Consider the following 24,162-nt stretch of genomic DNA (forward strand, 5'->3'; position numbering starts at 1 on the left):
ACCAGATTAGAAGTTAGTAGTTCGTTTATTTTTCAAGATATTCCGCTCACAATGTTCGGACATAAATGGCGGTGGCCATCTTGGATTTTTACGTGGGTTGCACCCACACAGCAGTGTTGCCCCTCGGGTTTTTCGAATTTCACCAATCAGGTGCCTAAATTTCACCAAATTGAAGTAGACCACCAAATGCCAAGTTTTCATTTCGATATCGACTTCGAAATGATAAACTTGTAAATATTGTTTACGATACAAACCTTATTGACAAATGAACTGTCGAACAAACTTTTTTAACGAAAAGAGTTGCGTAAAGTTCGCAAAACGGCTTCATCATTTGCCGTGGTCTGACGTCACCGGCCCTTCCCTCCAATCAGCGCGCACGATTGGCCGAATGTTTGCGCCTCCCTCACTGATTGGCCGAGGTGTCATTGCCTCGCACTTCGATTGTCGGTGGCCAATCAGTGTGGCCCGCTTCTTGTACGCCCCTCCCCCTTGTCAATCAAAGGTCCTGGGCGTGGCTATTGCTTGCCTTGCACGATGTTTGCCTGTCATGGTGTTGTCCTGGTGATGTGGCTGACTGCGGCCCCATCGGTGGTGCCCCGAACTGGCTTCCTGTTGGTTCTTAACTACTTAACATGCCCCGCCCCCTCGTATTGTTGATATTTCACCAGATTTCGACCAATTTCGATTTATTTCACCAGATCACCAGACTCCGACCGATTTCACCCAATTGGGTGAAATTTCACCAAGAGTGGTCACTGGTCACGCTGCCACACACCAAATTAGAATTCGGTCCTTCGCTTACGCACGCACGCACGGACGGAGGGGAAAACCATAGTCCCCCTTTCGCTCCGCGGTGCGACGGGGGACAATTATTTAAAAGGCAGTTCAGAGCAAACAAGTTTTTTCATAGAACTGAAAAAAAGAAAGTGTGCAGTGGATGAGGTGGCAACGGCAATGCCACGTCTCACATTCACAACACTTGCTTTTGTGCGGGAGCGATTTGTCTTTCCGCTTGATTTTCCTTCTTGCTCCTCCAATATCAAGTTCCTCGAGACTGCAATTGTCACTTTATGGAAGTGAAAATGGACAAAATAATGGGGCGAAAATTGTAAGTTGAATACGTACCAGCGAGACCTCAACATAGGAGCACTCAAACGCAAGAACAAACAGTCAAACCTTGATCAGCGTCGTCAAAGAGTTGCTTGTTCCATCAAGGCCAAATTCCTTTCTCTCAGATTCTTCTGTCATAAAACTATAATGAGCGGGACAGAAGAAATAAAGCATCTCAAAATATGGTATGCACATTATATTTATTATTATATTTATTATTATTATCCATTATACTCGTTTGGATGTGACTTAATGCAGAGGCAAAAATTGTGCACAAGCATTTTATTTTTATTCAGTCAAGGCTCATGGAACAGCTAAACACACAACACATCAGGGTGCAACATAACAAAAGGACCAATAGAAGGAGAAGGGGAAGGGGAAAATGGGAACAGCAGGGCTGAGGCACAAAATAAAGGGGGACGGACAACAAGTGATGTGCGGGTTGTTAGGGTTAGATTGCAAAAACTATATATAGCATGATATTTCAAAAAGTTGTGGAAGAGTTATGACAAAAATAAGTGGATGAGTTGGTTATGTGACAAGAACAAGCAGATTCGAATTTGGTTCGGGTCTGGATCCAGATCTGGCCCATCAGTGGGGTACAAAACATAAACTGTTCAACCTGGTGGAGGACAAAATGGTGGAGGACAAAATGGTGGAGAACAAATGCACTCTACCGCGTGCCGTTTTAGTTACTCGAGAAGGATAGATCTGGCTGCTTTTTTGCTTGCATGCATCTTTTTCTTTTAAAATGTATAATCCATAATGTGCCAATATTATATAAAACACAAACAACACAATACTAAAACAACACACACACACAGACCCGAGTGGAAGGGAGCCCTGAGATTTGGCGGACATGAGTAGGAGGGCCTGAGAAAGATGAGGACCGGTGGCTGTGACCTGTGTTATGCGCATGCATGCACGCACACGTGTTGTGGGTTGTGATTTGCATGCGCATATGCACAATTATGGTTCATACACGTTTGGCTTTGATTTTGCTTTGGCATGTTTTGTTTTGTTGTGTATTGTATGCACATAAATCATTTTAATGTGTTAAATACTCGTATAAATATTGTGCACAAAATGTATTGTATACACAACTCCCGTCTTGGGCGTGATATATTGCACATATTTTGCGCGCGCACACACACACACACACACACACACACACACACACACACACACACACACACACACACACACACACCTGGGTGACATCCGTTCTACCTTCTGAAACCAGCATTTAGAGATAAAACCTACATTCGCTCATGAGAAATTAGCAGGAACAACCCACCAGCTCTCACCAAATCATTAATCTCCAGCTACAACTAGGATTATGTAATTCATCAACACTCGGCACTTCTAGTCAGAGAAGGACACATGCCTGAAGCAACAAAGAAAAGATACACAAGGTAAGCCCTTTGCTGTGAAAGGCATAATTGGGCTCTTAGTATTGAAATGGTAACTGCTATCAGCATTGCAGTTAGTACACGACTCACAATAAGTTAGGGATATTGGCAGGTTCTTCGGTGTGGTTGATTTTGTGTATTAATTATGTTGAAAAACGTTGTTGGTCCTAATTCTATGGTTATTAATGTGTGAAAAAACACAGCATTCTTGATTTCAATACCCGAACCCTAACCCTATAAAAAAAATAAACTCACTCCCACAATATCCCTAACTTATTGTGAGTAGTGTACATGTTTGGCAGTCTCAGTGGTGTGTGTGGTTCTTTCTATGCTGTTACTGCCTATTCGCCAATAAGTGATTAAACCAGTCCGCCGCTGATGGGAGCATGTAGCGTTGGGATTGTCATGCAAGTGCAGCTTATACAGTGGCTGTAGAAAATCTCAGGTGTAACCAATCGCCTTCAAAATCACACACCAAGTTAATTTACCTCCAGCTGTGTTAAATTATAGTCATTCTGATTATTTCGGAATAAAATCAGCTGTTCCTGTAGGTTTCCTCTGCTGGGTAGTGCATTTCACAGCAAAGTCTCAACCATGAGCAACAAGGAGCATTCAAAAGACCTCTGGGATAAAGTTGTGGAAAGGCACAGATCAGGGGATGGGTATCAAAATATTTCAAAGGCCTTGAGTATCCCTTGAGGCATACTCAAGACAATCACTAAGAAGTGAAGGCATATGGTACCACCAAGACCCTGCCTAGATCAGGCCATCCCTCCAAACTGGATGACCAAGCAAGGAGGAGACTGATCAGAAAGGCCACCAATAGACCAATGGCAACTTTCAAAGAGCTACAGGCCTTTATGGCAAATACTGGTTACTGTGTGCATGTGACAATATCCCAAGCACTCCACAAGTCCGGCCTGTACGGCAGGGTGGCAACAAGGAAGTCATTACTCAAAAAGCCTATCTTGAGTCCCGTTTGAGGCATGCAAAAAACCACTCTGAAAATTCTGAATCCATGTGGCAAAAAGTTTTGTGATCTGACGAAACCAAGATGGGAATTTTTGGCCTAAATGCAAAAGGTTATGTTTGACGCAAACCCAACACAGCACATCACCCAAAGAACACCATCCCTACTGTGAAACATGGTGGTGGCAGCATCATGTAATGGGGAGGTTTCTCATCAGCAGGGACAAAGGCACTTGCCAGGATAGAAGGGAAAATGGATGGAGCAAAATACAGAAAAATCCTCGAGGAAAACCTGCTGCCCTCTGCAAGAAAGCTGAAATTGGGACGGAAGTTTACCTTTCAGCATGACAACAACCTGAAGCACACAGCCAAAGCTACACTGGAGTAGCTAAGGAATAAAAAGATAAATGTCCTTGTGGGTCCCAGTCAGAGCCCTGACCTAAATCCAACTGAAAATCATCTTTTTTTTTAACATCGACTGCAGTCACGAACTATATAGTCATCATCAAAGCCAGGCCGAAAATAACTGCATTGATAAATGTGAGGAAAGAGAAATAAAAGAGAGAATGTAAAGGTAAGGAGGGAAAATGAGTAAGAAAAGTGTGTGATGTTTGTTTGCAAGAAGGAGATATTGAAGCTAGCCCAGTAGCTATAGTTTGAGATAGACAGAAAGTAAGACCAGCAATCCTGACATGGTGTGTAAGATGGTTCCGGGCAACACTAACGCTCCTAAGTCCGGACAGTCGTACTAGCCTGAGCCATTGCTGTTGACAACCTACTACCTAAAAAAAAAAAGTATCTGTGGCATGACTTAAAGATTGCTGTCCATCAACGCTCCGCAAGCAACTTGACTGAGCTTGAATAGTTTTGTACAGAAAAATGGGCAAATATTGCCCCAATCAAGGTGTGCAAAGTTGGTAGAGACCTGTCCCAACAAACTCACAGCTGTAATGTGCCTCCACCAAGTATTTACTCAGGGGGGTGAACACTTATCCAAAGATATACCAGTTTTGTATTTTTAATTAATTTTCTGAAATTTGTAGAATTTGTTTTTCACTTGGAAGTTGTGGGTTACTATGTGTAAATAAAGGTGGAAAAGTCTGATTTAATGCAATTTAATTCCAAGCTACATGGCAACAAAAGGCGAAAATCTTGAAAGTGGTGTAGACTTTCTATAGGTACTGTAAATGCCTGCAGTTGTGGAGGAACTCAGGTAGAGTTTGAAACAAAGGGCTTACCTCATGTAGCTTCATGCAGCTTTGACGAGGACTGAGTGTTGAATATATTGTTGTGGAAATGACTTCTAGGGGTTAATGATGATTGATATCGCATCAGTTATTTCATAGTACATGTTTAGCATAAGTTGTGAGGTAAATTACTTATATGAGACATGTGGTGTGTATGTGCAGTGCCTTCAGAAAATATTCACACCCCTTAACCTTTTTCACATTTTGTTGTTACAGCCTGAATTTAAAAGGGATTAAATTTTTTTAAAATTGTCACATAATACCCAATAATGTCTAAGTCTATTTTGTTTTTTTAGAAAATTAAATCAAAAATTAAAAGCTGAAATGTCTTAAGTCCATAAGTATTCAACGCCTTTGCTATGACACTCCAAATTGAGCTCAGGTGCATCCAATTTCCTTTGATCATCCTTGAGATGTCTCTCCAACTTGATTTGGGTCAAACTGTGGCCAATTCAATTGATTGGACATGAGTTAGAAAGAAACACACCTTTCTGTATAAGGTCCCACAGTTGACAGTACATATCAGAGCAGAAACTCTACCATGAAGTCCAAGGAACTCTCTGCATAAGTCCAAGATTGAATTGTGAGGAGGCATAGATCTGCAGAAGGGTATAAAACAATTTCTGGAGTGTTGAACATTCCGAAGAGCACAGTGAGCTCTATCATTAGGAAATGGAAATAATATGGAACTACCCAGACTTGTGATTGTCATGGTTCTCTTTTTGAGGCAATGTTTTTATGGCCGGATGCCCTTCCTGACGCCAACCCTCTTAGTCGTCTCTTACGACACGCAGGGATACGGTGTACCTATTCTGACCAGGGTACACACTGGGAAACGTTTAAAACATGTAAATTCTGGGGGGGGAAGTATGATTGTATGATTGCGGGGGGGGGGGGAAAGTATGATTGCGGAAAGTATGGATGGACTGAAGGAAAAGATGAACAAGTGGAAGGAATGTATGGAGACAAAAGGTCTGAAGGTGAATATCGGAAAGACAAAGGTGATGGCAAGTGGTAAAGCATGTGGTGAGGTGGAAAGAACTGGGAAGTGGCCGTGTGCTGTGTGCAGGAAGGGTGTCGGAGTGAACTCCATTCAATGTACAATGTGTGCTGAGTGGGCTCATCAAAAATGTAGTGGTCTGAGAGGGTCATTAACCAGTGTGGCAGCTACATTCAAATGTAAGGTGTGCACAGAGGGAGCTGCAGATGGAGGAAATGTTGAGTTGGATCTTGGAGACGGCGTGAAGCTGGAAGGTGTGAAAACATTTTGCTACCTCGGAGACATGCTGAATGGAGAAGGTGGATCAGACTCGGCAACGGTTGCTCGAGTGAGATGTGCATGGAAGAAGTTTCGGGAACTGAGTGGCGTGCTGATGAGGAGGAGAGTGTCGCTGAAGCTGAAGGGAAAGGTGTATGCTGCATGTGTGAGAAGTGTTATGATTTATGGGAGCGAGACATGGGTAATGAACGTAGAGCAGCAACGAAGGCTGGAAAGGGTGGAAATGCGAATGGTTCGATGGATGTGCGGAGTATCGTTGAGAGAGAGGAAGACAAATGATGAATTGCGAAAGATGATGGGAATATTGCCTGTGATTGATGCTGTGAAGAGGAACAGGTTGAGATGGTTTGGTCATGTGTTGAGGAAGGATGAAAGTGACTGGTTGAGAAGAGTGATGGAAGTTAATGTAGAGGGAAGTAGAGGACGGGGAAGACCGAGAAAGACTTGGCTAAAGATGGTGGAAGAAGAAATGCGGGCAAGGGGGTTAACAAGGAGAGATGCAGAAAATAGGGCAAAATGGAGAAGATTGTCATGGGGACCGCAAGGCTAACCCCCGCTCTAGCAGGGAACATGGCCTTAAAATGCATGTTCTGTGTTGTTGTACCCAGACTCTTCCTGGAGCTGGTCGTCCGACCAAACTGCGCAACCGGACAAGGACCTTGGTCAAGGTGACCAAGAACCCATGACCACTCTGACAGAAGTAGAGTTCCTTGGCTGAGAAGGGAGAACCTACCAGAAGGACAACAGTCTCTGCAGAACTTCACAAATCTAGGCTTTAAGGGAGAGTGGCCAGACGGAAGCCACTTCTGATAAAAAGGCACATGACAGCACACCTGGAGTTTGCAAAAAATGCACGTGAAAGACAGAGCATGAGAAAAAGAATGTGGTCTGATGAGACGAAAATTGAACTGTTTGGCCAGAATGCAAAGCACTATGTCTGGCAGAAGCAGAGCACAGCTCATCACCCTACTAACACCATCCCCTTCTGTGAAGCATGGTGGTTGCAGCAACATGCTTTGGTGATGCCTTTCAGTGGCAGGGACTGGGAGACTTGTAAGGATAGAGGGAACAATGAATGGAGCCAAATACAGGCAAGTCCTTGAGGAGAACCTGCTTCGAAGTGAAAAAGATCTTAGACTGGGGCAAAGATTTACGTTCCAACAGGACAATGACCCAAGCATACTGCCACAGCAACACTGGAATGGTTTCAGAACAACAATGTGAAAGTCCTTGAGTGGCCCAAGCTAAAGCCGACTTGAATCCCATTGAGAATCTGTGGAAAGACTTAAAGATTGCTGTTCACCGATGCTCCCCATCCAACTTGACAGAGCTTCAGCAAATCTGCAAGGAAGAATGGGAGAAACTCCCCAAATAGGTGTGCAAAGCTGGTAAAAACATACCCAACAAGATTCAAAGCTGTAATCGCTGCCAAAGGTGCTTCTACGAAGTATTGACTCAGGGGGTTGAATATTTATGTAAATTCGATATTTCTGTATTTCATTTTCAATAGATTTGTAAAATTTTCAAAAAATATGTTTTCACTTTGTCCTTGTCGGGTATTTTTGTACATCGGTGACAAAACATTTCAATTTAACCCATTTTTTATTCAGGCTGTAACACAACAAAATGTTTTTAAAAAAGTCAAGGAGTGTGAATACTTTCTGAAGGCACTGTAATAGGTAGACATTTATCTTCCCTGCCATCCTGTTTGTGTATAATCCACTATTCCTTACAACTCATTTATTTCATGCCTTTATCCTGTTATCTAGCCTGGTGTTGGCTTAGCGGTTAGGGTGCCGGCTTGGGATCCGAGGATCCTGGGTTCGAATCCCGGTCGATCGCTGAATTAACGCCAGGGGGGTTGACTCAGCCTGTCATCCTTCCGAGGTCAGCAAATTGAGTACCAGCTTGCTTGGATGAATGATCCTGGTGTGTACCCCGGTTTAGAATAGGTACACCGTATCCCTGCGCATCGTAAGAGCGTGACCAAGGGTTGGCGTCAGGAAGGGCATCCGGCCATAAAAAAAAAACATTGCCTCCAACAGGGAACCATGATTGTCATGGGGCCCGCAAGGCTAACCCCCGCCCCAGCGGGGAAAATGGCCCTAAAACGATCATTCATTCATTCATTTTTCTTTATCCTGTTATCTGTCCAAATGTTTCTCTTTTAAGACACTCGCAAAACCTGGCAGCGCAAGCTGGGAGGAAAAATAAAGACGTGCCGTCAAAAGGCAATTAAATCACCTCAGAGACGCGTGCTGCATGTCGCTAAACTCGTGATGCAACCATTATGATCTAGTCTCCTGCCACCAAACACACACAAGCCAGAATTGATAAAAAGGCAGACGCTAGTGATCTGAGAGCAAAGTAAAAGCCTGTGCTTGTGCTTCAAGAAAGAAGCCTGTGCTTCATTGCAAACAGTTCGAACAGTTGCCTTGTCCCTTGAACCACCTAATGATATTGCACCACACAGAGAGCCTCTCTCTTGCTGGACCTGGAATTATAGCCCTACGGAGTCGAACCACATCCAGAACTCCTGCACAGCTTTGCCGGGTTTTATGACAATCTCTTCCTGTCCTGTCAATTCCCTATGTATATTTCATGGCGGTGATTGGTTGGGCCCTAAGGACATGGGATAATTACTAATCTTCTGATCATCCAATGGCATCAAGGGCATGTATCGGTAGGGGTTAAGGGATTTCTATTGTTTGTGATTAGTGTTTCCAATTATTTATTATATACACATTTTTTGACTGTTTTCTTTTAAAATAAACCTCACTTGATGTCGAGTGAATTCTGATTGCTGTGGTTCGCTTTAGGTGGTCAATCAACACTAGCTTAGAGGGCAATTGGTCACGGTAATCATTGTTGCACCACAGGTCAGCACAAGCCGCCTCTGGCTCACTCGGCCTGATTGGTTTGGAGCGGTGGTGGTTAAATAGCATTGCTCTTGATTGGCTCAATATGTCCAATAGCGGAAATCAAAAGTCGCAACCCAACCCTACCCTGAACTGTGGACTCAACTGACCTTTACAGTCGTGATCAAAACGGCTCGTAAAGTTGTGCCGGGAAGAAGGAGCGATCTACCAGTCATATAATGTGATAAAAACGCCTTCGTGGGTAAAAGGATGAATTAATTACAGACATTTCCTTATTGGTGTTAGAACATTCAATTCATAATTACCACAAATCAGCACTGTCAAGATCATTAATCTAGTATAGCTCTTAGTCTTTACCAGCCTCCCTCTGCATTTTCATGTATTACACGTTCATGTATTACATGTAAGAGGCTGTCATGATCTTTTAGAAATAGTGCATATAGTACAGCCGGAGGGGTTAGTCATGAAGAGTGCATCCAGAGAGCTTGGGGAGCCGGGCCACTCCTACTAACCGAATTTAGAGAGTGGAGTTTGTGTGACAGGCCATACGAGTTGGAGTTCTTCTGACATTTGCCCCCAATTCGCTCACCTACAGCCTGCAAGCCATGTGTGCTGTTGTATGGAGGAGCTCAGCATGACATGGCCACGCATGTGAGTGGGACAAACGCTGTCAGAATGTCAGACCACAGTGCCTCAGGTGGAAGGAAGGCCTACCCACCTCTATCCCCCATCTTTATTTTTTCCCTTTTCGTTGTCTCCTACCACTCCTGTACATGTGGTGTAATTAAAGATCAAGTAAGGGGCAACTGTATTTGTAATAGAACAAGTGCGTTACTAGGCGTGTTCTTTTTAGCTGTGACGAGGCAGCTCTATGAGAGGACCGCGTTGTTCTTGTTGTTGGGGTGCCTTTTTGAATAGCGCATGCGCATACACTCGGACGTGCGTTGGTATGAGGTAAGAACATTGCGGACTAAAATCGCGATTTGTTTGAAGAAACCAGAATAAATTTAGCAGAATAAATTGAAAGAATAAATAAACCAGAATGAAACCAGAAACCAGAAACCAGAAGAAACCAGAATAAATTTAGCAACAAGGACAACATGAATGTTTTCATATCAATCTCGTTTCACAGAACTTGACACAAATGAGGTGTAATTATTGAATAGCACATGTGCATACACTCGGACTTCCCCTACCGACCAAGCCCGTTTCAAATTATCCCTCTGCCACCCAGAATTAACATTAATAAATAACATTAATGAATTATTAACATAAACATAAATAACATTCACGTCCAATCATTATATGTAATCAGTTGATGAAGCATGTTTCATCGCAAAACAAAAGCAAGACCAGAACTGAAAGACAAAAAGATGCTAATGCATGCGTATAATTTAATGACTGGTCGAATTTGGTAGCGCATATTGCAACGGATATCCTCATGATTCTACACGTTGCAGCTGGTGATCACACTGTGGTCATTTTTCTCTTGTTCTACAATTGTTTTATTATGTCTCCACCCCATATTTAAATTAAACCCTGTATTTATATTTTGTTGCTGTGCTTATTTGGGTTGAGGATGTGCCTCCAGCATGCTGGATTTATAAGGGGAGAACAAATATGCCACAATTTGAGTTTAATTTTAAAAAAGAACAATGATCTGTGAACGATCACTACAAGCGATCAAAAATCAAAAAGTAGTGGACGGATTCGGAAGAAACTAGGTGGGCAGGTTGGGTGTGTTACAAGGAAGAATGACGTCATTTTGGTGAAGATTTTAATCCGGATCCGAATCAGAGAATTTTTTAGTGATTCTTCAAAATTGAATGATCGGGCTAAAACCGACATATAGCATGATATCTCAAAAACCTGTGGACAGATTCCAACTTGGTGGATGAGTTGGGTAAGTGACAAGAACAAGGCGATTAGATTTTGATTCAGGTCCGAAACAGATATGACCCATCAGTGGGATACAAAATAAACTTGTCAGCCTGGTGGAGGTATTTGCACTCTACCAAGTGCCGTTCTACTTTTTTTTCTGAAATTGTGGCTTTGAGTTACATCAGTATGCCAAATTTCAACTTTCTAACCCACTTAGAAAGTACCGAACGTTTATGTGAGTGAGGCAGTGAGCAAATCATAAGTGAATGGTTTGGAGCTTTATATACAGTATTTGATCGAACAAAAATGGGCTAGGGGAAGGGATAATTTAATTACATTAGTTAGCCATCTCCTCATGCATGTGTTTCAATCAGCTGTCTCGTCAATTACCCCAACTAGCATCGGCAGCGACCGAGTGTTCAGATAGCACCATGTCACCCTTCAATCCCTCTGTGATGTTTCACTATTAAATATGCTATACAGTATTTACCTCCCTTTCAAAGCGTCACTCCGGTGCAGAGTTGGGGTTGAGCGGATTCCTTCAATCTGACTATGTGTGGGACGTCATGTAGCCAGTGGCACATTTTGACCAACTGAATTTGAACAAAATTGTTTGGAAATCCAATTGTCAACTATTTTGTCACATAAAAAGTGCGCTGCCAGACGTCACTTGGCTGGTCGTACGCCGATAGGTCAAGGTGCGTGCGTCGGGTCTAACAAGATAGTCTATTGTATACGCGTAATCCACAACAAATGCTATTATGTGATTGAAACACTTAAGGTTCTTTTGCCAAAAAAGAACTATGGTGGCCTTGTCTCTGCTTGCATTTTGTTCAGTTTTTTTTTTTTGTGACAACACATTCAGTAACATTCGTATACTTCAGCAATTACAATATATTTTCTTCATCGCATGTGTTCTGGCTGACCAACTGCAATTAATTCCTCTTCATTTGGATTTTACCTCTGACAAAACATAGTTCTGCATGTCAATATAACAGTGACACCAAAATAACCCCTACATCTGGCAATATGAGCAACAATGAGAAAAACGAAACCATACAATGGCACTGACGCAACCGATAAGCCTCGACCCATATTATTACATCATATATATACACTACCGGTCAAAAGTTTTAGAACACCTCACTTTTTCCATTTTTTTAAATTAAAATTTACACAGTTTAATGTCTCAATGTCCTCTGAAATTAAGCAGAGAACAAATAAACAGTTGGAGATAAAAAAAGAAATCATAGAATCATTTTAACAAAATTTAATTTATATTTGTGGCTCAGCAAAGTCACCACCTTTTGCAGATATAACCGCCGAACACACTCGTGGCATTTTTTCTACAATGGAAATCAAATATTGTTCGGGAAGTTGTTCCCAACACTGTTGCAGAAGTTCCCACAAATATGTTGCACTTGTAGGTTGCTTTGCTTTCACCCTTCTATCCAGTTCATCCCAAACTAGCTCGATGGGGTTTAGGTCTGGAGACTGTGCTGGCCATTCCATGATTTGAAGCCTACAGTCTTGTTCTTTTCTTCGAAGGTAGTTTTGACATAGCCTGGAGGTGTGTTTAGGGTCATTATCTTGCTGCAGGATGAACCCCCTGACCAACTAGGCGGATACCAGAGGGTATTGCATGGCGCTGCAAAATGCTGTGGTAGCCCTTTTGGTTCAGGGTGCCAGTCACTCGGTGCAAGTCGCCAACTCTGGATCCAGCAAAAGAGCCCCAGACCATCACGCTTCCTCCTCCATGTTCGACAGTTGGTGTCACACACTGAGGAACCATCCTTTAGCCTACTCGACGGCATACAAAAACCCTGCGTGATGAACCAAAAATTTCAAAGCATTGGACCACAAGACCTTCTTCGTCTTCAGTAGTCCACTGGCAGTGCTTCCTGACCCAGGCAAGCCTCTTTTTCTTATTTTGCTATCTTAGCAATGGCTTTCTTACTGCCACTCGACCTGTCTAACCTGCAGCTTAAAGTCTTCGTTTCACAGTTGAAACTGAGACTTGCTTACTTCGACCAATGTTAAGCTGTGCTTGAAGCTGTTGGCTCTCAGAAAGTTGTCTTCTGATTCTGTTGTGGCTTTGGATCTGCCAGACCTCTTCCTGTCAGAGTTTCCTCCAGTTTCCAATATACTACTTCGTGCAGTGCAATATTGTCCAAATAATGCTTCAGAGGGTGTAATAGTCTGTTCCAATACTGCTTTTATACAGACAGGGGGTTTGTAATCAGCAGAAGTTGGGACATCTGTAGGAATTGTTTGCATCAACTTAAGGCTTAATTTCCTTACATTGCTGCAGAACAGCTGTAAGGTGTTAACCCATTACTTGTTCCCTGAAGAATGCCTTTATTTTTTATTTTTTTCCTCGAGCAGTTTACTGCTTACCTTTGTACCATTTCAGGTTATTCACTTGACTTTAATTGCTTAAATTTCATTAAAACTGGAAAAATTGAGGCGTTCTAAAACTTTTGACCGGGAGTGTGTATATGTATATACATACACACAGCATCAAAAGAAACTTATCAAATCTTTAGGACACTCATTGAAATCCTCCACACAAAAATGAAAAATATTTGAACACAGATGTAAAGTTCATCTATCTTTACTAAACATGCCAATAAACAAGAGGTTGCCTCAATCACAAAAAAGCAAAAATCATGAACATCACAAGGGGTGGTGCAACAAAGGCATGCATCTGAATAGTCAAAACAAAATGACAGGAATGGACACAACACTCCTAACAGTCAAGGAAAGAATGACAGCAGTCCTCAATATCGTGTGTCCCCTCCCTGAGCTGTGATGCAGGCTGTACACCTCCGATGCATGCTCTATACCAGGTGTCTGATGCGGTCCTGGGGAAGTCTGTCCCACTCCTCCCGCAAGCCTTGAATGAGCATTTGCCGATTAACAGCCGTTGATCTCCTCGATGCAAGACGTCAACCAAGCTCATCCCATAAATGCTCAATGGGATTGAGGTTAGGAGAATAAGGTAAGGCATCCAAGGCATCACTTCAACACCCTGTTGCTGGAGGAACCTGGTGGTCAGGCAAGCAGCATGGGGTTGAGCGTTGTCCTGCTGGAAAACTGTGGTCAGGATGAGCCTGGGAGAAATGGCAGCAGATGAGGTCTCAAAACTTCATTGACATGACGAGTGAGATTGCCTTCGATGACCAGAGGTGTCCTGAAACGGGTGGAAATGCCGGCCCATACCATCACACTCGGGCCTCCCCAACGATTGATCTGGCGAAGACAGCATGATGCATACGTTTCCCCACCTCTGCGCCATACCCGTTGACGCCCATCAGCAGCTTGGAGGCAAAATCTGGACTCATCGCTGAACAAGACTGCACTCAACTCTTGCTGTGTCCAGAGTTGATGCTGCAGACACCATCTTGGTCTGTTCCGCCGATGCACTGCGTTCAACACTGGACCTCTGCAAGGACGTCTTGCCACCACCTGACCTCAAGCGCCTCCGCACAGTAGACACCGATGCGGTTGTTGTGGTGACCTGTCACTGCAGCTGTTTGTGTAGCAGGGCAGAAACAATCACGAAGATGCTGCAGCATAATCCAGCTGTCTTGGTTTGGGGTGGTTACCCGTGGTCTTCCTCTTTGTGCACCATCATTCACAGTTCGTTTCACCGCAACGCCTGGCCAGGTTGGAAAATGCAGGCTGTGAGCAACCAAGACGTTGGGCAATTGTTCGCCTCAAGCATCCCAATTGCCCTTAAACGTTCATGCCAGGCGTGGCATCTGAATTTTCTTGTTGTTTTCCGTCAGAAGCCTCTAGTGACAATTGAGAGCAGTAAATGAATGTCAAACCACGAGAACTGAAGGATTTCATTATGAGGGTCATTATTTAAAGGGAAAGATTCCCGATACAGAACCACTCAAGCATGCCATTGTTGATCAACCAGGAGCTTGAAGTGAAGTTCCCGTTACATAATCAGCCATTACAATTAAAGAAACGTGTTTCGAAAGCTGCACATTTCAAAAAAATGAAAGATTCTTTTGATGTTCAGGTTATTTATTTATATATATATATAGTCACACCCCGTTTTACACTATTTCGACCTACGTCAAATCCGACTTTACGCCACTCTTCTAGAGTTAATTTCAGTTCAGCGAACGTCATTATGAGCGACTTTCCGTCAATCCTACGGCCGTGAAAAAAATTAAATTTTTCCTTAAAAATATATTTAAAATAAATAAAATAGTACATAAATTAACAATAAAAGAAGCTAAAAAACAATAAAAAATACAATAAAAAGCGCATTAAAAATATTTTTAAAATGTATGTACAGTATACTGTACGTACGCGTAGCTGCTGGTTCTCATTCAAAACAAAGGCGACGCCATATGCATTTTGTTCTGTGGTCGCGTGCTTGCTTTGCCTTTCGCTGGTATTTTTCTGATTATTCCTTTACTGTGTAAAGGTTCCTTTACTGTGTAAAACAACCAACGTAACGTGGCAACGGCGAAACAAGACGATGCCGGCTCGGACGACCGTCCGTGGCAGACGTCACGTCACCGTGCAGAGTGTGCAATGTCCACGACGAGGTCAGGCCCCATGGCCCATGTGAAACGAACGACCGTGTTATGCCTCGAGCCGGGGTGCCTCGTCGGGCACCTCACCGGCATCCGGTGTCGACGAACCAATCGACGTGTGCATGTGCACGGATTTGCAAATGCCTGCCTGTACGTCGTCGTCGTTTCTGCGTATATCACATCGTCCAAAAATAAAGAAGCAAGCAACTTCGGCCGCTCGAGGAAAGACGGGGCACGCCTACGACTGAGGCGAGCGTCGATCCCCGGGGCGGCCGGGTTCACGGAACCCTGAGCTCGTTCATTCGTCAGACATGACAAGACCACTGGTGAAACTGCTCGGACACGTTGGGTAAAGCACGCCGTGGTGAAGCGGGCTGCGGAGCCACTCGGCACACAAGCCAGCTCACGGTCATGTCCATGCCGGTCACCCCGCTCGATAGAAAACAACGGAGGGACTCCCGACGGGGAGCGGCAAAGATTCAGGGCGAAGCCGCAGCCTCCTCCAGTTATTTACTCTAGTTTTATGGTGTTTGTCTTCATTTTAAGGCATTTTTAAGACATTACGCCCAGTTTACGTCAAGGCTTATGGAACCAATTAATGACGTCGGCCGGGTTATTACTATATTACTATATTACTATATATATATATATATATATATATATTCTTTCAAGACAGTCTATCTCAATTGGTTTAGGCTCAACTTGGTTTAAACACGAATCTACTGCAATTTATAGTGGGAAGGTCCATTACTACTCAAATATTTCACAACTTGAAAGGATTCCACAAAAGGTAAACAAAACGGCATCACGATGCATAGTAATAGGAAGGGAAACTAGGGTGGGTGGGACCATGCCTGTCAATCAACCTGGTGAAGGCAGATCCATGGCGAAACAGGCCAACACCCAAATGGTGTAAAATGTACAGTTTTCTTTTCTTTTCACATTTGACAGTCTCGATCTTTCAATTTGACCTCAGGACCTTTCAGATCTTTTCAGACCTATCATTTGCAAACAATGACCTTTCATTCAGTAAATAATGCGCAAACTTGCACCCACCCAGAGGGCGGTAAACTGCCATCTATATGTATATAGAAAACCAAAACCCTGGGTGGTGAAGCCTCAGTCCAGGTGAAGCCTCTGTGGACCCATGCGAGCATGTCTATTTATTATACTGTTTGAACGCAAGTTGAGCTGTGAGTATGTCTATTCAAACGTACCTTTTAGACCCTTGACTCGAGAACCCTTAGACCCTTTCAGACGTTCACAACTTTCAGACAACTTTGCTCCTTTTTCGACCTTTTAAGACCCTTTAGACAGACCAATTTTTGACCTTGATATTCAGACCCTTTATTCACTTCAGTGCATCGTTAAGCTACTGTACTATGTGTACACACATTTTATTGAAAAACTCGCACTGCAACCATTTGTGAAGCCTTGTGGACATAGCCACCACATCACTTTAAACTTGCCATGTATTGATGCCAAGACGCACTGTACTTCCGTCAATTTTATGAGATAGTATTGGATCGCAAGTCCATCTATTATTACATATTATTGCACAATAACTACGTCCAGACCTTTCAATCCTAAAAAAAAAAAAAAACCCCCCACACCATCAGACCTTTCATTCAGTACAAAATTAGCAAACTCCACACACCCTGAGGGTCGGTAAACAGCTTGTAATCGTATAAATACGATAATTATTGCAGGTATGATGGTACGTGCGCAGAGTGCAGGAACTTTCTTCAGTCCATAAAGCTTGCACGCACAAAACCAGGCAGTTTGTCATCCACTTGTCGTTACTGAAGTGCGACAGACAAATAAAATTCGTGAGTAAAAATGTAAATAAATTTACAAAACACTTTTTTTTTTAAAGTACAGAAACACGTGAAAAAAATATTTCAAACTACAACTGCACTTGGTAGAGAACAACCCTCCCCCCAGGCTGAACAGTTTACGTTTTGTATCGCATTAAGTCGGATCTGGATCCGGACGAACCAAAATTGAATCAGCTTGTTCTCGTCACCTAACCAACTCATCCACCCACTTTTGTTACAAGTTGTTCACAACTTTTTGAAATAACATGCTATATACCGTTTTTGGCCCCATCTCTCAATGGTGAAGAATCACTTAACCATTCAAGTATCCGGATCCAGTTTCGGATCTTCACCAAAATCTAATCATTTTGTCCTTGTTATACACCTAAGTTGTCCACCAAATTTCGTCCGAATCCAACCACAAATTTTTTAGATATCCTGTTCACAGACAAACAGGCAGAGACAGGGATGAAAACGTGTAAACAGACATGTCACTAGAGTTTATAGAACACCTTACCCCAGTCTTGAGGAAAAAGGACATGGGAAAGGTCTTTTTAAACTCTTGCTTTGTGTTTGAGCATGATCTCTATTTTCCATGAGGCACAATTTTGTCCGAATCTCGATATTCCCCAACGCTGAGACAGCAAGCAGCACATTAGATTGGTCTAGATGGCATAAAACGGTCATATTTTGTCAAAGTACTGCTAAACTGCAGCTTTTTGTGAGTGCCAAGAAGGTGAATTGTGTTCTAGTGTTCAAGTGTATAATTCACTTGAATTAAAATAAAAGGTTGGAAAAACTGTCAGGGGAAAAAGAAAAAAAAAGATTTTTTTTTTTTTTTACTGCTGCCGATTTACATATTTTTCACCACCTTATCCAACACATTATATAATTTATTTGTGCCCGTTATTTATGTCCTTGATGATGTCCCTAAAAATAGTAAGTTTTCCGTTTGGAGTCATTTTCAATTTTGTTTGACAATCAGACAAGCAGACAAACAATTACCTTACTCCACTCCATGTATGCGCAATCAGGACGCAATCAGGATTCCATACAATTTGCCAAAGTCAGAGCACTGCTAAACTGCAGGTTCGTGTTCCAATTCGTGTTCTACAGTTTAAAATATAACATTGAATTCATTCATTCATTGAATTGAATTGCAAGCGCCATGCAAGGCTTGCTTCCGTGATTGATTCCGTGAGCCAAGAAGCTTCCGTGAGCTTCCGTGCAAGGCTTGATTCCGCAAGCCAAGAAGGAAGGCTTGCTTCCTTCTCACCACTGACTGAGAGCACGGTCATTGGATGCTCAAAAACGTTAATTCCAGGAATTGTACGGCTCCGGAAAGATACGAACGTTGATCTCGATTAACCCACACGAGGTTTTGGACAACTGCTGGGCTCTTGGAAGCTGAAGGTCGCATTGGGCTTGACGGTAGAGAATCGAAAGGAGGCCATCTAATCTGCTCGCCTCATGCTTGTTGCGTCTTCGACGCGCGGTGTTCGACACCGCCATTTTGGACCACTTCCTGCATGAGTGGCTAACCCAGTTTCAACAGCCGCCAAGCTCCTGAAAGTACTCTTTGGGATGCCAAGCTAAGTGCCGGCTGAAGGGGTTTATTTTCATTTTATCTTTCCCTTGACGCCGAGGAGTTCTGGAAATCTCGCAAGATTGTGAAAGAAAACATCTGTCATTATTTACTTTTAACAATGCGTATAAAGCAAGTCGTATAAAGCATCGGGGCCTGGCGAAGCGTGCGGGCGGACGGAGGGCTTCCTCGCGCCGGAGCTTGGAGCCGCGTGTGGACGGTGGACAAGACGGACAGATACCACATTTCCCCACACGAGGTTTTGGACAACTGCTGGGCTCTTGGAAGCTGAAGGCCGCATTGGACTTGACGGTAGAGAATCGAAAGGAGGCCGTCTAATCTGCTCGCCTCACGCTTGTTGCGTCTTCGACGCGCGGTGTTCTACACCGTCATTTTGGACCACTTCCCACATGAGTGGCTACCCCAGTTTCAACAGCCGCCAAGCTCCTGAAAGTACTCTTTGGGATGCCAAGCTAAGTGCCGGCTGAAGGGGTTTATTTTCATTTTATCTTTCCCTTGATGCCGCCCCCCCCCCCCCCCTCTCCCACCCCCCAGAATTTCCATGTTTTAAACGTTTCCCGGTGTGTACCCTGGATAACAATAGGTACACCGTATCCCTGCGTGTCGTAAAAGACGAGTAAGAGGGTTGGCGTCAGGAAGGGCATCCGGCCATAAAAACATTGCCTCAAAAAGGGAACCATGACAATTACAACTACATATGGGCAGGGTACAGCCTGAAGTGGAGATCGGTTTCTGAGGTTTGGGACATGGAATGTAGGGACAATGACAGGGAGATCAGGAGAAGTGGTGGAAGTATTGGTCAGAAGAAGAGTGGACATATGTTGTGTGCAAGAGACGAGATGGAAAGGAAGTGGTGTGAGAATGGTGAAGGGTAGGCAGGGGCAGAAATACAAGTTTGTGTGGCAAGGGTGCCTGGAGGGCGTGAATGGTGTTGGTGTCCTGTTTTCTGAGGAGTTTGTAGACAGTGTGGTGAGTGTGACGAGAGTGAGTGATAGGTCGATGGTGAAAATGATGATTGGAAAGCTCTTGGTGAACGTCATCTCGGGATATGCTCCGCAGGTTGGTCGAAGCGATGAAGAAAAGGACAAGTTCTGGTGGGCGATAGAGAAGCTGCTGGAAAACGTGAAAGATGAGGAAGTTGTTGTGGTAGGAGGAGACCTAAATGGACACGTGGGAAGGAGTATGGATGGTTTTGACAGAGTTCATGGGGGTTACGGATATGGTGTGAGAAATGGAGAAGGTGAAAGGATTTTGGAGTTTGCTGATGGAGCTGATTTGTTGACTTGTAATACTCAGTTCCAGAAAGAGGATAATAAGCTTGTTACATACACGTCAGGTGGGTCGACGACAACCGTTGACTACCTGATGGTGCGTAGGCGAGATAGGGGGCACCTCCAGGACACAAAGGTGATCCCGGGGGAGGAGGCTGTTTCACAGCACCACTTGGTTGTCTGCGACATAAGGGTGAAAGGTGCGAGGAGAGCTCGGCGGGTGAAGTACCAACCGAGAATGAAGGTGTGGAGGTTGAAAGAGGTGACAGTAAGGGAGGCATTAAAAGAGAGGCTGAGTAGGGTCGAGGATGATGTGGTTGAGCTTGAAAGTGGTTGGATGTCGATGAAAGCTAGTCTGTTGGGAGCCGTTGGTGAGGTATGTGGATGGACAAAAGGACCACCGAGGCACTCGGAAACATGGTGGTGGGATGATGAAGTTGGAAAGAAGATTGACGAGAAGGGGAAGAAGTTCAAGGAGTGGCAGAAGGCGAAGGGTACGGGAGCAGAAACAGCAGAGCATGAAAGTTATAAGGCAGCCAGGAAGGCTGCAAAGAAAGAGGTAGCAAAGGCGCAGGAGGCATGTAGGAAAATGTTCGGAGAACGCTTTGATTCGGAAGAGGGTCAGAAAGCAGTATTCAGGATTGCAAAGCAGATAGCAAAAGAGAGGTGTGATGTGATGGGGGTGAGTTGCTTGAAGGATGAAGTGGGACAAATCGTTGTCGACCCAGATGGAATTAAAGGTGGAATCAGATGGAATCATCATTCGACCCAGATGGAATCATCATTTGAACACCTGGCTTTAAAACTCTCTGGTCACACGCAGTCAGTCATGGCTGTCGTCTACCGCCCTCCCAAACCCCACCCATCATTCCTGTCTGACTTCTCCTACTTTCTGACCCAGCTATGTTCCCTCTCCCCCTCAATCCTCCTCCTTGGTGATTTCAATATCCACATGGACTCCACTGACTCCACAATAACCACTGACTTCACTGATTTACTCACCTGCTTTAACCTCACTCAACATGTCGACTTTCCTACCCATATCCGTGGTCACATTTTGGACCTTGTCTGCTCCACTGGATTAAATTTGCACCATCTCTATGGCTCCGACCTCACCCTCTCTGACCACTTGGCCATCACTCTGACCATCAACATCCCCGCCCCAACACCAAGGCATTATCGCACAATCAACTTCCGTAAGCTAAACGCTCTTTCACCTACCTCATTCTCATCCACCCTCTCTGAAAAAATGTCCACTTCTCCCTTCATTGACCTCCACACCCCTTCCGACCTCACTGACTACTACAACCACACTCTCTCCTCCTGCCTTGACCAGCTTGCGCCTGTAAAAACCAAAACAGTTTTTCACCCATTCTGCTCCCTGGTTTACCCCTGAACTCCACCTGATGAAAACTCGTGCTCGCCAACTTGAAAGACTCCGCAATAAAACGGGTCTCACAGTTCACTCCCAAGCCTACAAGGACCACATACAACACTACAAAGATGCCCTCTCCCGCGCCCGCTCTGCCTACTACTCTCAAATTATCCACTCTGGCTCCGGAAACCCAAAAGCACTCTTCTCGACAATAAACAAACTCCTCCGCCCCCTGAACACCACCACCCAGTCATTCACAGTAGACAACTGCATCTCCTTCCTCTCTTTCTTCCAACGCAAAATTGACAACATCTACAACAGCTTGACCACCGCCGCACCCGCTCCCCCTCCAACCACCTGCCCCCCCTTGTCCTGCCATCCCCTGTCTCGGTTCTCCCCAATCTCTCCTACTGACCTCTCTGAACTCCTCATAGGAATGAAAACTGCCACCTGCACTCTTGACCCCATCCCCTCCAGCTTTGTCAAAGCCTCCCTCCCTGCTCTCTCTCCACTTATCATTGCAACAATAAACTCCTCCCTGTCTACAGGCATCGTCCCACCTTCCCTCAAAATTGCTGCTGTTACCCCCATTCTAAAAAAACCTGGTCTAAACCCTGACACCCTAAACAACTTCAGACCCATCTCCAACCTACCCTTTCTGTCAAAAGTTTTGGAACGCGCTGTAGCCACTCAACTCAAACATCATCTCTCTGCCAATAACTTGTATGAAACATTCCAATCCGGATTCCGCTCCAACCACAGTACTGAAACTGCTCTCCTCAAAATCACCAACGACCTTCTCCTCTCCTCTGACGCTGGCAACCTCAACATTCTCGTCCTCCTCGACCTCAGCGCTGCCTTTGACACCATCGATCACACTATCCTCCTCACCCGACTTGAATCCACCTTTAACGTCACCGGCACTGCCCTCTCTTGGATTAAATCATACCTCTCTGACAGATGCCAGTTCATCTCCATCAATAACTGCAAATCCCCCACTGCTCCCCTCCCCCAAGGTGTCCCACAAGGTTCAGTTCTTGGCCCCCTCCTCTTCATCCTTTACCTGTCCCCGCTCGGTCACTTAATCCGCCGTCATGGTCTCCAATTCCACTGCTTCGCCGATGACATCCAGCTTTTCATCTCCACCAAGTCCGTCTCCACCGACACCCACTCTATCCTGACAAACTGCATCACTGAAATAAAATCCTGGCTTCAAATCAACTTCCTCAAGCTTAACTGTGATAAATCTGAAATAATCATCATTGGCCCAAAAACGCTCACAAAATCCACCCATAACTTTGCCCTCAACATCGACGGTATCCCAGTATCCACCTCCCCTCACATCCGGAATCTTGGCGTCATCTTTGACCAAACCCTTTCCTTCGACAAATACACTAAACAGATCACAAAGTCAGCCTTCTTTCACCTGAAAAACATTGCCCGTCTCCGCTCATCCCTCTCCTCCACGGCTGCAGAAACCCTCATCCACGCCTTCATCACCTCCCGTCTGGACTACTGCAATAGCCTCCTCTATGGTTCACCCTCAAAAATCACCAATAAACTCCAATACATTCAGAACTCCGCTGCCCGTCTACTCACTCATTCCCGGACCCGTGACCACATCACCCCCGTCCTTTACAAGCTTCACTGGCTCCCCATCCCCCAGAGAATCCAGTACAAAATCCTCCTCTTGACATACAAAGCCCTCCATAACCTGGCCCCATCCTACCTGGCTGACCTCCTCTCCAGACACACTCCCACCCGCAACCTCCGCTCTGCTGGTACCAACCTCCTGACCCCCTCCATCCGGACCAAATTCAGATCCTGGGGTGACAGGGCCTTCTCCATCGCTGCTCCCACCCTCTGGAACTCACTACCTCACACCATCAGAGACTCCTCCTCACTCACCACATTCAAAACATCACTAAAGCCCCACCTGTTCAACGCTGCATTCAACATTCAACCCACAGCATTTAACCCCTGACTATCTCTTCTCCTTCTCCCTCCTTTTGCTTTAAATATTTCCCTATTGATTCTTGTCTTGTCTTTTTGATTCTTGTCTTATATATATGCCGTATATCGCTGCTGTTTGTTTTCTTGATTCTTGTCTTTTTGCAATTGTTGTTTTCATGTATTGTTATGCATTATGTTTTCCACTCTGTCAAAGCGCCTTTGGGCTTCTGGAAAAGCGCTATACAAAATAAATGAATTATTATTATTATTAAAGGAAGATGGAAAAGATATATGGAAATGCTGTTGAATACAGAGAATGAATGGGATGGCAACATAGAGAGTAACCCAGTTTTAGGACCGGCAGAGAAGATAACTGAGAAGTTGAGGAAGCGATAAAAGCATTGAAGGGTAGAAAAGCGGGAGGGCCGACGGGAGTTGTGGGAGATATGTTGAAGGCAGCAGGAAGTTGGGGTGTGAAGAGAATGACAGAGATCTGTAATCTTGTGGTGAAAGAAGGCCGCATTCCAGTGGATTGGGAACTGAGTACCCTCGTCCCTCTATACAAGGGGAAAGGTTACCCTCTGGAGTGTGGCTCGTACCGAGCGATAAAGTTATTGGAGCATGGAATGAAGGTATTGGAAAAGGTGTTGGAGAGGAGGATAAGGAAGAAAGTGAAGATCCACGTAAGGAAGTGTAAGGAAGAAAGTGAAGTACAACAACTCCCACGGTAAACACTCCTTTACGTTCTGAGCCAGCACCTCCATCAAAGCTACAAATAGTAGTGGACTTAGTACCGACCCCTGA

The 24,162-nt window shown here is 44.4% G+C and overlaps 1 protein-coding gene across 7 annotated transcripts in view; it reads right to left on the reverse strand.

Moving 5' to 3' along the window:
* The window catches only part of LOC137425322 (dnaJ homolog subfamily C member 9), a 45,598-nt gene that overhangs the window by 821 nt on the left and 20,615 nt on the right, over positions 1-24,162 (reverse strand). For 4 of the 7 annotated variants that reach the window (XM_078776541.1, XM_068113627.2, XM_078776542.1 and 1 more), the window contains one exon: positions 16,659-17,138. In XM_078776541.1, coding sequence (XP_078632667.1) covers positions 17,136-17,138 — 3 coding nt within the window. In that variant the 3' untranslated portion in view covers positions 16,659-17,135. Of the gene's footprint in view, positions 1-983; positions 1,067-1,176; positions 1,253-16,658; positions 17,139-24,162 lie in introns of those variants that run through there. The other 3 variants (XR_013623213.1, XR_013623211.1, XR_013623212.1) reach the window with 1 other exon arrangement.

The sequence above is a fragment of the Myxine glutinosa genome, chromosome 4 (assembly GCF_964187855.1).
Source record: "Myxine glutinosa chromosome 4, kmMyxGlut1.1, whole genome shotgun sequence".
Classification (NCBI taxonomy): domain Eukaryota; kingdom Metazoa; phylum Chordata; class Myxini; order Myxiniformes; family Myxinidae; genus Myxine; species Myxine glutinosa.